At 32.6% G+C, this 15,152-nt stretch overlaps 1 protein-coding gene, 1 long non-coding RNA gene and 1 pseudogene across 2 annotated transcripts; all 3 read right to left on the bottom strand.

Annotated features, from left to right (window-relative positions):
• Positions 1 to 452: 452 nt before the first annotated feature.
• LOC121206261 (uncharacterized) lies at positions 453 to 1,298 on the bottom strand. The gene is made up of 3 exons (XM_041077075.1): positions 1,287 to 1,298; positions 1,108 to 1,209; positions 453 to 950 (listed from the first exon to the last, which is right to left on the bottom strand). The coding sequence occupies exons 2-3, from the start codon at positions 1,132 to 1,134 to the stop codon at positions 534 to 536; spliced, it is 444 nt and encodes a 147-aa protein (XP_040933009.1). The 5' UTR covers positions 1,135 to 1,209; positions 1,287 to 1,298; the 3' UTR covers positions 453 to 533.
• A 664-nt stretch (positions 1,299 to 1,962) lies between these two features.
• On the bottom strand, positions 1,963 to 9,492 carry LOC121206269 (uncharacterized). The gene is made up of 5 exons (XR_005901369.1): positions 9,461 to 9,492; positions 9,310 to 9,378; positions 9,171 to 9,218; positions 2,074 to 2,170; positions 1,963 to 1,983 (listed from the first exon to the last, which is right to left on the bottom strand). It is a non-coding gene; the product is annotated as an uncharacterized lncRNA (long non-coding RNA).
• A 1,342-nt stretch (positions 9,493 to 10,834) lies between these two features.
• On the bottom strand, positions 10,835 to 12,019 carry LOC107917411 (amino acid transporter AVT6E-like; annotated as a pseudogene).
• Positions 12,020 to 15,152: the final 3,133 nt, after the last annotated feature.

Genomic DNA, 15,152 nt, shown 5'->3' with positions numbered 1-15,152 from the left:
TAAAAGCGCCGTTAAAGACCAGGACCTTTAGCGGCGTTTTTTATAAAAGCGCCGCTATAGACCAGGAACTTTAGCGGCGCTTTTATAAAAAACGCTGCTATAGACCTGTACTTTTAGCCGCGCTTTTATAAAAAATGCCGCTATAGACCTGTACTTTTAGCGGCGCTTTTGTAAAAAAAGCCTCTATAGACCAAGAACTTTAGCGGCGCTTTTATAAAAAATGCCGCTATAGACTTGTACTTTTAGCGGCGCTTTTGTAAAAAAACGCCGCAATAGACCTGTACTTTTAGCGGCGCTTTTTTAAAAAACGCCGCTAGTGTGCCCAGTTTTGCAATATGTATTTTTACACCTAATCCAACCCTCCTGCAAGAAATTCAATAAAAAACAACAAATATACCATGAAATCCAACCCAACCCAACCAAAACACGCAAATTTAAATAATATAAAATTATACGAAAAATATATTATATAAATTGGAAATGAATATTCAAAATATTCTTAAAATAATGTTAAAAGTTACAAGAAAACATGTCTATGATGGCGGATTTTGAAATTGGTGGAACATAGTCATCATAGACTGAAGCTGATGCTGGAGTTCATTGTATTTCCTGTTCTGCTCCGCCTCCCTCGCTGCTGCCTCCGCCTCCCTCGCTGCTGCCTCCGCTCTAAGTTGAGAAATTTGCTCATCCGTGCTAGCTTGTATCTGAACTATCTGATCTTTTAACCTCTGAACTTCAGCTTGACTTTGACTCCCGGAAGGTATGTATTGGTGCGAGGAGGATCCAAAATATTGGGTCGGGTTAACACCAGATCCTCGAAATCTAACCCGACCATACCTTTCAGGGCCCAAAACTTCATTAATAATTCTGTTATCAATATCCTCAAAATTAACAGAACTATCAATCGAAGCAGTCGCTTCATACTCTACCTTCTTATCTTTTAGTTTCTCCTAATAAATCAGTTAAAGAGTTAGAAACGAAATATACAATAAAAAGGAATACAACATAACATTATTTAAATTACACTAATAAAAACGATGAATTAAAACATTATAATTAAATATTATAAATTTTTATAATGAATCAATTTTTATTTGCTAAATATACCATAATTTCTGCAGCCTCAGATGACATCGGAGTTCCATCTTTTTTCCTGTGCGTAATGTCAAAAAGTTGAAGGCGTCCAACTTTTTGACCAGACGAGGCTTCCTACAATATAGTAGTAAAAATATTATTTAATAGTAAAAAGTTATTAATACTTGATAGATTTAATAAATCCATAGTACCTCGGCCTGAGCTACACAAATAAAACTTTTCGACCCTGCCGTGTGCGTAAATTTTTGTTTTTGCCTGCTGCTTGTTCCAACTCGCTCACGGTCCTACATAATGAAATTATTATTACGTATATAGTAAACACTATAAACCGAAAAATTTATAAGAGTTTGCAAGTACATAATACCTCTCCTTTCTTTGAATTCCAAAATTGAACCGCATCTTCCCATTGGTACCTCAGCATTCCCGGTGGGACATTTTGCAACTTTTCTTCGAGGCTTATGGGTTTTTTAAAATATTCTTTTTTCAAAATGCTTTTATTGTCTCTCCATTTTTTACCCAATGCCTTCTTGATATAGGCATCAGAAACCTCTAAAGCAAACCTATCCTAAAAAACACAAGTTTAGGAAGTAAATATAAATGAAACTTAAACAAAAGTATTATAATTACATTAACGTTTTGTTACCTTAATATTAGAGAGAGCTTGATTTTTATTGCTATCAGGCATGTTATGCCATGATTCGTAGTTGATGGGCAACATATTGGCATTTCGTGATATAATGCCCAAATAGCCTGCTAAAAGTCGAGCTTCTTGTCCAACAGGCTGACCATGGCTGTTTCTAGTTACTTTGACACGCTCGACAGAATTTAAGTTATATAAATCTGTTAGGAGCGTATTTCCTCGACCTTTGCGCGTCCCACCATTTTCAGCTGAAAAATAATAAATTATTACTATATTGAAATTTAAAAATAAATCAGTAATAAAATTTAATACAATTTGTAAAATAAACTTAACATTACTTTGAATTTCCACAGACTCGTCAAGTGTCTCCGGCACGCTTGAAGATCCAACAACTGTCTGCTGTTCAGTACTTACTTCTTTCGAATTTGTAGTATTCTGTACAATACTAAGATCCCTTAATCTTCTTCTAGGCATTTTTCCTGCAACACATAAAATAGATAAAATTTTAGTAAGAAATAACAACAATAATAAATATAAAATAATTAAATTATATAACATGACCAATGTTAATATTGTAACATTACATATAAATAAAAAATCATAAAATCTTACTACATCATAAATCGTAAATATCTTCGTCTACATCCTGACGAACCCATTGAAATTGTGTACTAGTACTAGGGATATTTTCATCTAAGTCTTGTTCTGGAAAAGGCAAAGTTTCTGATCTTTCACCGATGTCATCTCTACTTCCATTCCCCATGTCAAACAAGTCTCTAGGGGTGTTTCGGAGTACAACGTACCAACCCTCATCAATTGGATCTTTCGAGTAAAAAACTTGTTTAACTTGAGAAGAAAATACATACGGCTCGTCTATCAAATGTTCTCCAGTGTGAATTAATCGAGAGAAATTCACCATTATAAAACCAAACTGATCATTTTTAATTCCGCGAGCAGTATTAGCATCAGCCCAATCACATCGAAAGAAGACAACTTTCCATTTTCCATAATAATCCAACTCAATAATGTCGGTTAGAAGTTCATAATACTCCACATTTCCCTCGACAGGATTACTGTCCCTAGCACTAGCGTAACTTGTAATTAAAGAATTAACAACTACTCCACAATTTTGAGTTCTCCTCAATCTCTCGCGATATTTGGTATGAAATCTGAATCCATTCATGATGAAGCCACTATATCTTTTTACTACTCGATTCGGACCTTGGGAAAGCCATTTAACTTCGTCATTAACGATATTCCCACTCCAAACCTATTGAATCGAAAGTAAATTGAGTAATTATAAATGTTATGAGAAAACATTATTATTTGTCAACAAAATGTTGAGTTGCATACCGTTTGGCTTAACCATTCATGAAAAGATTCTGCGAATAACCTATTAATCTCGCGATGTTGTAATCTTCGTGAGCGTGGACGAGATCTTAAGATTTGTTTGTACTCACTATGTTAAACACATGTTTAATTCGTTAAAAAATAAACAAATCAAAAAAAAGAAGAATATTTATCATATTCTAGAACTTACTTGCGTAATTGTTCAAGTGCATCGTGGTGGAAAAGAACATATCTATGTGCTTGTATCCAAGATCGATCATCTAATTCTACAATTTCAACTTTGCCGATTGGTTCTCCATAACTTTGAAATAAATAAGTTTTGTCCAAGTTAGGATCATTGAGTCCGGCATTTCTACTTGGTCTATTCAATCTTGTTTCAACATCTAAATATCTAGAACAGAATGTCATACACTCCTCTGCCAAGTAGCCTTCAGCAATTGATCCTTCCGGATAACGCTTGTTACGGCAATAAGACTTCAATTTGCTTAGGAACCTAAACACCATATACAACATTATCAAAACTGGTAACTATAGGTATAAAGGTGAATGCCTTTGAAATAAATTAGCACCTTTCAATTGGATACATCCAACGATAGAAAACCGGCCCACCAATTATTGCTTCACAAGGGAGATGAATGACAAGGTGCACCATAATAGTGAATAAGGAATGTGGAAAGATCTTCTCCAAATTGCATAATGTCAAAGCGGCTCGATCTTGTACTTTTTCAAGTTCTTCAACATTCAGAACTTTGCCACAAATTGCTTTCATTATATTGGACAGCTCAATTATACAGGACGTTACCTTCTTTGACATACAGCACCGTAAAGCAACTGGAAGTAGATCTTGCATCAGGATGTGATAGTCATGTGATTTTAATGAATATAGTCTTCGATCTTTAAGACTTACACATCGAGATATATTTGATGAATACGCATCCGGAACCTTTATATCCTTCAACACCGTGCAGAACATTTCTTTCTCTTCCTTTGACATTGCAAAAATTGTAGGCGGCAACCAATATTTTCCATTAGGAAGTACTTGGGGATGAAGATCACGCTTAATTCCCATGTGAACTAAATCAAGTTGACTTTGAAGATTATCTTTTGATTTACCATCGAAGTTCAAAATTGTCCGGATGATGTTCTCGCAGACATTCTTCTCAATATGCATCACATCAAGATTGTGGCGTAATATGTGATGCTCCCAATAAGGCAACTCAAAAAAAATACTTCTTTTCTTCCACAAGTCTGCCTCATTAGGGTCATCCTCCTCGTCAGATTCATCATCAGATTCATCCCTCGATCGTCTATTTGTTTGCTTGTTAGATGGTTGATTCAGCTTCCCGTAACTGAAATCCATATCTTTTAACATGAATAAGATTTCAAATCCAATGGTCTGCTCAGGAGCTTTTTTCAACTCTTCAGTACCGTCAAATAAAGCCTTCTGAAATTTATATCTATGATTTTCATCTAACCACCGACGATGCCCCATATAGCAGAACTTCTTCCCATTATATAACCACTGTGAACACGTTTGAGCAGCACAACAAGGACAAGCATAACGTCCTTTGGTACTCCAACCCGATAAATTCGCATATGCCGGGAAATCATTAATTGTCCAGATCAAAGCAGCACGTAGGTAAAAGTTCTCCTTTCTCAATACATCATACGTCTCAACACCCGCCCATAATTGTTTTAACTCTTCAATAAGTGGCTGCAGATATATGTCAATATCATTTCCGGGGCCTTTCTCTCCGGGGATAATCATAGATAATATCAAAGAAGATTGCTTCATGCAGAGCCATGGAGGCAAATTATAAGGAACAATGACCACAGGCCAAGTACTGTACGAGGTGCTCATGATTTTAAAAGGATTAAATCCGTCAGATGCTAACCCGAGCCTTACAGTTCGAGGATCACTTGCAAAGCTTGGAAATTTATTGTCAAATGATTTCCATGCAAAAGAATCTGCAGGATGCCTTAATAATCCATCATCCGTTCGTTGATCATGATGCCACGTCATAAACTCAGCTGTCTTTGACGACATGAATAGCCTTTGAAGCCTTGGGATTAGCGGGAAATATCGCAAAATCTTGTTCGGCTTCCTTCTTGACTGTGGCCCATATTCATCCTCATTAACATCTTCTGCATCTCTATTCATCCAATGAGATTTACCGCAAACATGACAAGACTATTGATTTCTCCGATCACCCCAATACAACATGCAATCATTTGGGCAACTATGAATTTTGTTGTACCCAAGGCCCAAATATTTTATCACTTTCTTCATGTCTTTACATGATTGAGGGATTTTTGCAAATGGGAACATTTCTCTCAAAAGCTCTAACAGCATTGTTAAAGAGTTTCCGGTCCACCCTCCCAAACATTTTAAGTGGAAAAGGCGAATATAGAATGACATTTTCGAAAATTTTGATCCCTCATAAAGTTCTTCATTCATTTCACCAAGTAACGTGTAGAACTTCGCCGCTTCTTCATTCAGTTGTTCATCCGGTACACTTCTTCTCGTTTCCATAAAAGTATTCCCACTGATATTATAATCATCAGATGCAACATAGTTTGGTGGAAATGATTGGAAACTTTCACTCCGCATATTAAATGCATCCCGCATCATACCTTCCATGTCATCTTCTCTAACATGCTGACGGTAACCACTATAAGGATAACCTGGATTAATCGTCGAAGAGGCTCCACTAGTTGTACACTCTCCATGGAAATTCCATTTTTTATACCCCCGAATGAAGCCATCAACAATTAGATGTTCGTAGACAACTTCATGATAATGCCAATAGATATTGCCACACTTCTTACACGGGCAAAGAATCATATTCTCTTGGCTTGAATTGTGAAATGCAAAATCTAAAAAAGATTGCACTCCATTTTGATACTCGTTGCTTGCCCTTGAGAAATTCATCCAAGTCCTATCCATTTCGTAGTTGTTGAAGTCTAAAGTTGGCAATAAGTTTCACGGGTAAGTTATTTATTATGTAAGTCTTGATATGATATATATTTATGTTTTATGTAAGTTATGTAGATTATGTAAGTTATGAAATTTGAACTTTTAAACTATATGCTTTTAAGGAAATTATTAGATTAAACTACATGTATTAGTTAAGTTATGTAAGTTGTTATGTACGTTATGTGAGTTATGTAATTTATTTAAGTAATGATCAATATTAATACTATTTTGATAAAAATTAGTTATAATATATTTAAACAATGATCAATAATGTTATGTTGATAAAATAATTTATAATTGGCCATTCAGTCGTTGAAATTTTTAATTCTTTTTTAAGGTCAATAGAATTATTTATAAGCTCCATAGAACTTTTTTGGAAATCTTATTAATATAACAAAATTTTAAAGACATTTAAAAATATTAAATATTAAAATCAAACATGTTTAATATAACAAAATAGTAATTTGAATATAATAATATCATGAAAGAATCGTAGTTTAATTTTTATAAGTAAATTGGAAATAAATTAAGGTTATATAAATATTCAATAGCGATAGAACTTTTTTCAATTCTTTTTGAATGTTTTAAGATTCATCATACGTGGCGTTGTTACACCTAGGGAGGATCCATTATATCTTGCAGCTCGATATAAGGCAACCCGTCAGGTTTCCAGCCTATATACTTTGAATCTTTAAAATATTTAAAATAAGGTTGGAGGTCAGCTATTGTCGTAATTATAATGGACAAGCAAGCTACATATATGGTAATAAAATTAATTCATACTTATTCATACTTCAAATAATTAATACTATAAGGTCAGGTTTCCAGCCTATATACTTTGAATCTTTAAAATATTTAAAACGTACCTTAATAAAACGTACCTGGTCTACTCCACTCTCACCAGCAAACAAAGGCTGGAGTCCAAAAAGTAATATTTGTTAAGTAATTTAAAGTGAAAATGCATAGAAATAAGGAAAAAGATTTAGCAACTAAACGGCCTGTACGTACCTAGAACAAATGTCAATGGCTGTGGTGTATTTAGTTGCACCAAATATTATTTCAGGTGCTCGATAGTACCTAGAACAGATGTAAGATTATAAGAGTAGCACCAAATATATTTCAGTTTAAGAAAATATAAAAACTTTATCTATATCAGTACCAAATTTTAATTCGAAGATTAAATGACAGCTTCAGTTGAACCAATACTTACAGGAGGAGCAGGAAGCAGTAAATGAAGCTGTACACCTCAGCAAAATCTGGCAAAACTGCACATCTTTTCAAACCATTTCTGTAAAAAAATACAAAATCTTTTATGAGCATACAAATGACTTCCATCTCTGCAAAAAAATTGTAAATACAAGGCACATAACACAATTAGCAAATCCAGTCAGCTGTTTCTTCAAACCTTGACTTTCCTAAAGTGCCCAAATCGAACACATTATCCTACATCTGAAAACAGGTTTCAGAATAAGTACAAGCAAATACTAGCATGCTTATTCCCACTCACACATGAATCAGAGCATCATAGGAAATAATATCAATATTCTAAAGACAGAAAGCAAAAGAAAAAACTTCAATACTAACAATTTCGTTTAAGGACAACAGCCACCTCTTGGTCTCTTGACTCTCATCAAGAATTTTCAGCATGGCAGGCAATTCTCTTCTTTTTGGTTCATTACCAACATTTCAGTAACATTTTTTATAAAATTTCACAACCATCATTTTTATTAAGTTCTAGGTTTGGTGAACAAAAACTTTATAATGAAAAAAATATCTTAGAACTTTTGACTTTGTCTCACAGAGCACTTCCTTTTTGGTAGTATGGAGGGTATGAAACTAAAAAGAATCCAATAGGAAACAAGTGAGGATAAAATGATTCACAAAGAACTAGACATGAACAGGTTAACAACCCAATGTGTAGGTTCCCAAAAGACCATGAAAAATTACTCTCGCAAGCAAGTAAAGTGTCTTTTTCTTGCATGCTAAAATTCTTTTATTTGATTCAAAATGCATGAAAAGGAAAAATCAATATTGGGCTAGATTCTAGAGACAGCCGAGGAGAAAATTAGAAAGAATCTTCACATAATTTCAAGAATGGTGAAATAGAACATAATGTCAATAAAACTGTAAATTCATCTAAACTTGGTTTTACTGCAGAGATTGAAAAACCAAACAACAGCCCAGTAAGCTCAAAACTCAAAAGGTCCCTTTCCAGGATGCAGAATAGTAAATGCAGTTTTTAAAATTCAGTACCAGGCAAATAAATGTAGAACTACCCCAGGACAATTCCAATTAAAACAATAAAAAATAATAAACAAATGGATAAGAAAGCAGTCAAAGCACAGCCAATTTCTTCACATAACTGAAAGAAAATGAATAGAGGAATTCAACAATATAAAACGTGAGCAACAAGACAGCATTAAACTCTTAAATCAATTTAAGTCCACACTAAACACATAAGTTGGATAGAAACATGAAAACAGACCAAAAGAACATCTAAATAACCAAAATATAACAATTTTATTATATAAAACGTGAGCAACAAGACAGCAATAAACTCTTAAATCAATCTAAGTCCACACTAAACACATAAGTTGGATAGAAACATGAAAACAGACCAAAAGAACATCTAAATAACCAAAATATAACAATTTTATTATATAAAACGTGAGCAACAAGACAGCATTAAACTCTTAAATCAATTTAAGTCCACACTAAACACATAAGTTGGATAGAAACATGAAAACAGACCAAAAGAACATCTAAATAACCAAAATATAACAATTTTATTATATAAAACGTGAGCAACAAGACAGCATTAAACTCTTAAATCAATCTAAGTCCACACTAAACACATAAGTTGGATAGAAACATGAAAACAGACCAAAAGAACATCTAAATAACCAAAATATTTAAATATTTAAAATATTTAAAATTTTAAAATAAGGTTGGAGAGAAGGTCAGCTATTGTTGTAATTATAATGGACAAGCAAGCTACATATATGGTAATAAAATTAATTCATACTTATTCATACTTCAAATAATTAATACTATAAGGTCAGGTTTCCAGCCTATATACTTTGAATCTTTAAAATATTTAAAACGTACCTTAATAAAACGTACCTGGTCTACTCCACTCTCACCAGCAAACAGAGGCTGGAGTCCAAAAAGTAATATTTGTTAAGTAATTTAAAGTGAAAATGAATATAAATAAGGAAAAAAATTTAGCAACGAAACCTGTACGTACCTAGAACAAATGTCAATGGCTGTGGTGTATTTAGTTGCACCAAATATTATTTCAGGTGCTCGATAGTACCTAGAACAGATGTAAGATTATAAGAGTAGCACCAAATATATTTCAGTTTAAGCAAATATAAAAACTTTATCTATATCAGTACCAAATTTTAATTCGAAGATTAAATGGCAGCTTAAGTTGAACAAATACTTGCAGGAGGAGCAGGAAGCAGTAAATGAAGCTGTACACCTCAGCAAAATCTGGCAAAACTGCACTGTATAGAAAGCACACTTATCATCAATGGGACAAAGGAAACTTAAGGATGTGATGACAGGAACTACTCAAGAAGACACTGATTATCACGTGTTCTTATTCATACTTATTCATACTTCAAATAATAATTAATACTATTTTGATAAAAATTAGTTATAACTTTTAAAGACATTTAAAAATATTAAATATTAAATATTAAAATCAATTGCTTCAACCCCAATCAACTGGAATTTGCCAATGACCATGAAAAACATCATAATATATTGAGTCTTACTGCAATTTACTATATCCAATATAAGCTTGCCATTCTAAATACCATTATCAGTGCCATTTTGTTCCTTCACCATAACATTTATTACCTTCAATCAACATCTCATTTTATAATTAGAAATTGAAAAGCATTTTCAAACAAAATATAACAATTTTTTTATATAAAACGTGAGCAACAAGACAGCATTAAACTCTTAAATCAATCTAAGTCCACACTAAACACATAACTTGGATAGAAACATGAAAACAGACCAAAAGAGCATCTAAAAAACCAAAACGGAGTCACCATTATTATGTAAACATGAAAATGCACAGCTTGAAACAAACCAACTTTGCATGTGCAGAATCATACTCCGCAAAACTCATAAACATTAACTTCTCCTAACCAGAATACCAACTTTATGTTTACAGAGGCCTTGATGGAAACTAACATAACTGTTGATATATAACTTGTCTAATAAGAATCAAAGAATATGCAGAAAGTACCTGAGTATTTAGTATCAAGAGAACCATGTATTCAAAGGAAAAGAGCCAGAAATTGATCAATGTATGCAAAACTTGGTCTATATTTCAAAACTAGAGTAAAGCTTTCATCTAGACCAAATACATACATATATAGTGACACAAACACACAGGCATACATCTTCCATTACCTAAATCTATTTCTTGAAAATAAAAGATAAGTAAGCTTCCACAGGAAACTTAACGAAGGAAGCCAAATCGAGACAAAACACAAAAAAGAGTGGATGAAATAAGCTTAAAAATTTAGGAATGTAATTAAAATGTTAATTAAATGTTAGGAAAAACATTAAAAATTTAGGAATGTAATTAAATGTTAATTAAACATTGAAAACATAAAAGGAAAAACATGTTGAAAGAAACATAAATGTTAGGGAAGACAATGTTTACCTTGATTGAATTGGAAATGTTTTCTTGAGGGTTTATTTAGAGATGCTTGGGATTGATCTCTAATAATGTCGAGAGACTTCCCTACTCATTGCATTTGAAGAACAGAAGTCTGTTTCTGGTCAACAAAACAATCAAATGAGTTCTAAAAATAAACAACATTTAATGATTGGCATAATATTAATTATATTTGCTAATAACAGGTGGGAATAAACAAATAAAATGATTAAAAAAAATAGCCAGCAATTTGGTATAAGTCAAAGCAGTGCTAAAACGAATTCCCCGATTCCTATCAAAATTGGTCAAAACATCACCTTCAGTGTCCTTTCCAAAGAGCAAATACCTTGATATTGCTGTTTAGGCATAGACCACAACACAAAGAGCAGTTGTGATCCTCCCCACCTGATTCATCTTTTGAGGATATCGCCCTTCGAGCTCATTGTATATAGGTTGAACATTGAAATGGCAAACATATGCATTAGTCATAATAGGGATAACTACTAGTAAATCCAAAATTGCCATTTTCGATCCAAAATCTGGGCTCATCCTTGGAGCCTCTATCTTCCCTTCAATAAGCTTAATGAATGCAACAGCAAAGCAAACCACAACGAAAACAACAGCGAGAGCTACCGAAGCAGCCGAAGTCATGCTCAATGAATCAATCCTATCTAACACGCAAAGTTGAGCAAGAAAAACAACCATAACAACCAAAACCAATAACTTAGGACGAATAATATAAAATAATCATATAAACTATCAGGACACCTGCATTGTTGACATAACATCACCCATAATAATCAAATAATATCGTGGACATAACATAGTTGATTTATTAAAACCAAAACCAAAACCAAAACCAATAATATAAAATGTTACGTAATATCGTGGACTTTTGAATTTAGGACGAAAGGCTATTTATTAGTTCCTAGATTTATTAAACTATCAGGATACCTGCATTGTTGACAATTATGCAAATCTCAGACAAAATCGTAGTAGTTCTCCCCATTGTAATTTGGATAACTTCCCCATAAGATCTAGCTTTACAAGAAACCGCAAACCTAATCAACATCTCGACAGTAATTTCAGACAAAATCCCAATCGGGATTATCAAAAAAATCCCTAAAACAAGCCCCAGAACCTTCATAGTAGCAAGTAAAGCCATGATTCCAGCACCAATAATTGTGGTGGTAAAGTTAAAAACAGCACCAGAAACACCAGACCCGGTATTGGGTTTACTTAAAACAAGAGTATAATCATCGAGATCAAACCCATTTCAAACAAAAAAAAAGGCAAGTAATACGGTAAATACACATTAATCTGAAGGGGACTCAAAAACTAACCATTTCAAACCCATGAAGCATATGACCGTCGACGAGAGGAAAGGGAAAATATTTAGGGATTTTGGGGATGGGGGAACAAAATAAGGGAAAAAAAGGGGAATTGGGGAAAATGTTAGGGATTTCGGGTTTGGGAATTGGGGGAAGAGGTGTTTTTTGTTTTAGGGATTTAGGGAAGGAAGAGACGAAATGGGGGGAAATTACTTAGCAAAAAATGAAATTGATTTCGGGTAAAGGGCATAAACCCCAGGAGAGAAAAAACGACATCGTTTCAAATAAGGAAATTTTGTGGCGTTTTCAGAAACGCGGCGGTAATGAGACCTTTTGCGGCGTTTTCAGCAAAGCACCACTAATGCCTCTTTTATCTACACTACAAAACGACGCCGTTCTAATATGAGTTGTGGCATTTATTATAGAAACGCCGCTAAAGCCACTACTATTCAGAGGAAACGACGCCGTTTTACTGTAATGTATAATGAAATTTTATGGCGTTTTCTATAAAAACGCCGCTAATACCTTAATATTTTATAAAAATTGATCAAAATTTAAAACTATATATTTAGAATTTCTTTTAAATTATATCTAAATAATGTTACTTGGATGACTGTTAGTGTAGTACAAAATCTATATTTCATATATTTATATTAGGTTTAGTACAAATTCGCAAGAATCTCTCATAAATTCTAAATATTGGTTCAATATTCAATAATATATATACCTTAAACTTTAAACCTCAAACAATAAACTTACACTCTAAACCCTAACTATAGTTGAAACTTTAATTTTGATTTAATACATATTTTAAAATACATATTATGTATGCATATAAATTAATTAAATATATAAAAAACATGATGCTATTTATTATATCAATAACATGTAAATATTTTACAATAGATCTAGATCAAATTACAGTTCCTGTACACAATTGCACACTAAACCACTTTTCATATATATATATATATTTATATATATTTTAAAATAATAATTTATCTTCTAAATTAAAATCCAAAATTATACTCTAAATTTAAATCCCTAAACCTGAGACTCTAAACCCTAAACTTTAGACCACAAACACAAAACCCCTAACCCCAAACTTTAAGCCCCAAACCCATTCGGTAACCCCTAAACCGACCATATATAACTCCTAGATCATAAAGCCCAAACTATAAAGTACTTTAAAAACTGCTGACCCTAAACCATAATCGTAAATATATTTTTGGGAATTCGTGTGGCCAATGTTAGTGTAGTACAAATTAAAACACATATATATATGTTTATATTCTTATATTAAATAATATGAGTATATACAAAATATATATATAGCATGAATCTTAAATGTTCTTGAGTTAATTTCTAGCTAATAGTACCATTAATTTCCTTAAACCCTTAACCTAAACTTAATTTTTAACATATTTTATTTGAGACATTTTATTTAATCTAAATATATTTAAACAAAAAAAAGATAAAAATACACAATAGCATTATCATTTATATACAAATTAGTTACATAACTTTAATAAAACAATTTCTCTATTGGAACACTCTAGTTATATATAATGTCCACTCTGTAAGATATTTCTATGTTATATAAGCTTGGAAATTATACATAGTTCAACAAATGCTAATTCCACATTCAAAATCACCCTTGCTTAATAGCATCCCATGTAAGAATCTAGAAATGAAATTATCTCTTAAGAAGTTAATATAATTATCTCATTGTAAATTAAACTTCAACCCTAACTTTAAACCCTAAATCATAATCCCTAAACCCATAATTCATCATAAACCTTCAAATACTAGTTAACTCCTAAACCGTATATCTTAAACCATAGTTAGATCATAAATTACCTGCTTAAACCATATATATCTTAAACTATAATGATAATTAATTTAATTAATATTTTAAATTCAATACTATCTCTTTTACGATTATATAAGAAAATATTTAATATATTGTATAACCATAAATTTTAATAATTATTGTTTTAGGGGTTATAGATTAGTGTTTATGATATTTTTTGGGGTTTAGGGGCTATATGACTTTTAGCGGCGTTTTACCAAAAGCGCCGCTAATGCTCTGGTCTTTAGCGGCGTTTTACCAAAAGCGCTGCTAATGCTCTGGTTTTAGCGGCGTTTTAGTAAAAAACACCGCTGTTACTCTGTTTTTAGCGGCGTTTTTATTAAAACACCGCTATTGCTCTGTATTTTAAAATTTTTTTGGCGTTTTTTTATAAAACGCCGCTAAAAACGCCGCTAAAGCCCTATTTTCCTGCAGTGATACACCTTTTCCAATATCGAAACAGCCTTGTTATCTATCAGCCAAGAGAGATCAGTTCGAGGCTTACGATCAGAAATTCGATTTTCTTGTTTCTTCACCTTTTTACTTCGTTTCGGTGATAGCGGTTGAGTCTTTGGACCCAAACACTTTCGTTTTTGAGGTTGCTTGGGTTCCAAGTTTCCCATTGTTCCATCGTCGATGAAGCTTTTGCAAGCCGTTTTCAGTGAATGATAAAGTTTTACGTTGGGGAATTGATACCGCACTTCTTGTTTTCCATTTTCGTGGGCATACCTGAAAACCTGATCCTTAGCCCAAAGATGGCTTTTGGCTTTGGAGTTCTTCGGTCGACCCGAACAACCTTTTTTGTGAACAGCTCCTTCACCTAGTTCACCTTCACCTACAGACATGGCCGCTATATCGTTCAACCGACATGAAGAAGAAGAAAACCCCACAAGAACTGAAAAAACCAAAAAAAAAAAAAACTAAATGGAAAATGAAGAAAGATATAACGACGATTGTATTGTAGTAGTATTACACTCCTTTCCGAAGTGGGGAAGGATTTTGATACAATGAAATTGAAATTAGAGTTATGCCGTTTTAAGGTTTCTAATTTGTTTTAAACTGTCATTACTATAAAATTGTTTTTTATCAACTAATTTTTTTTAAATAAATGAAAATATTTTTATTTATATATTAGAACCTTCTTATATTCTCTATAATATATATTTCTTTAAAAAAATTGATCATACGTATTTTATTTTTATAAATGAAAAATTAAGCAAAACATT

Source organism: Gossypium hirsutum, chromosome A01, assembly GCF_007990345.1.
Source record: "Gossypium hirsutum isolate 1008001.06 chromosome A01, Gossypium_hirsutum_v2.1, whole genome shotgun sequence".
Classification (NCBI taxonomy): Eukaryota; Viridiplantae; Streptophyta; class Magnoliopsida; order Malvales; family Malvaceae; genus Gossypium; species Gossypium hirsutum.
Note: the sequence above shows the minus strand (reverse complement) of the source record. Positions and strands in the feature narration are given on the sequence as shown.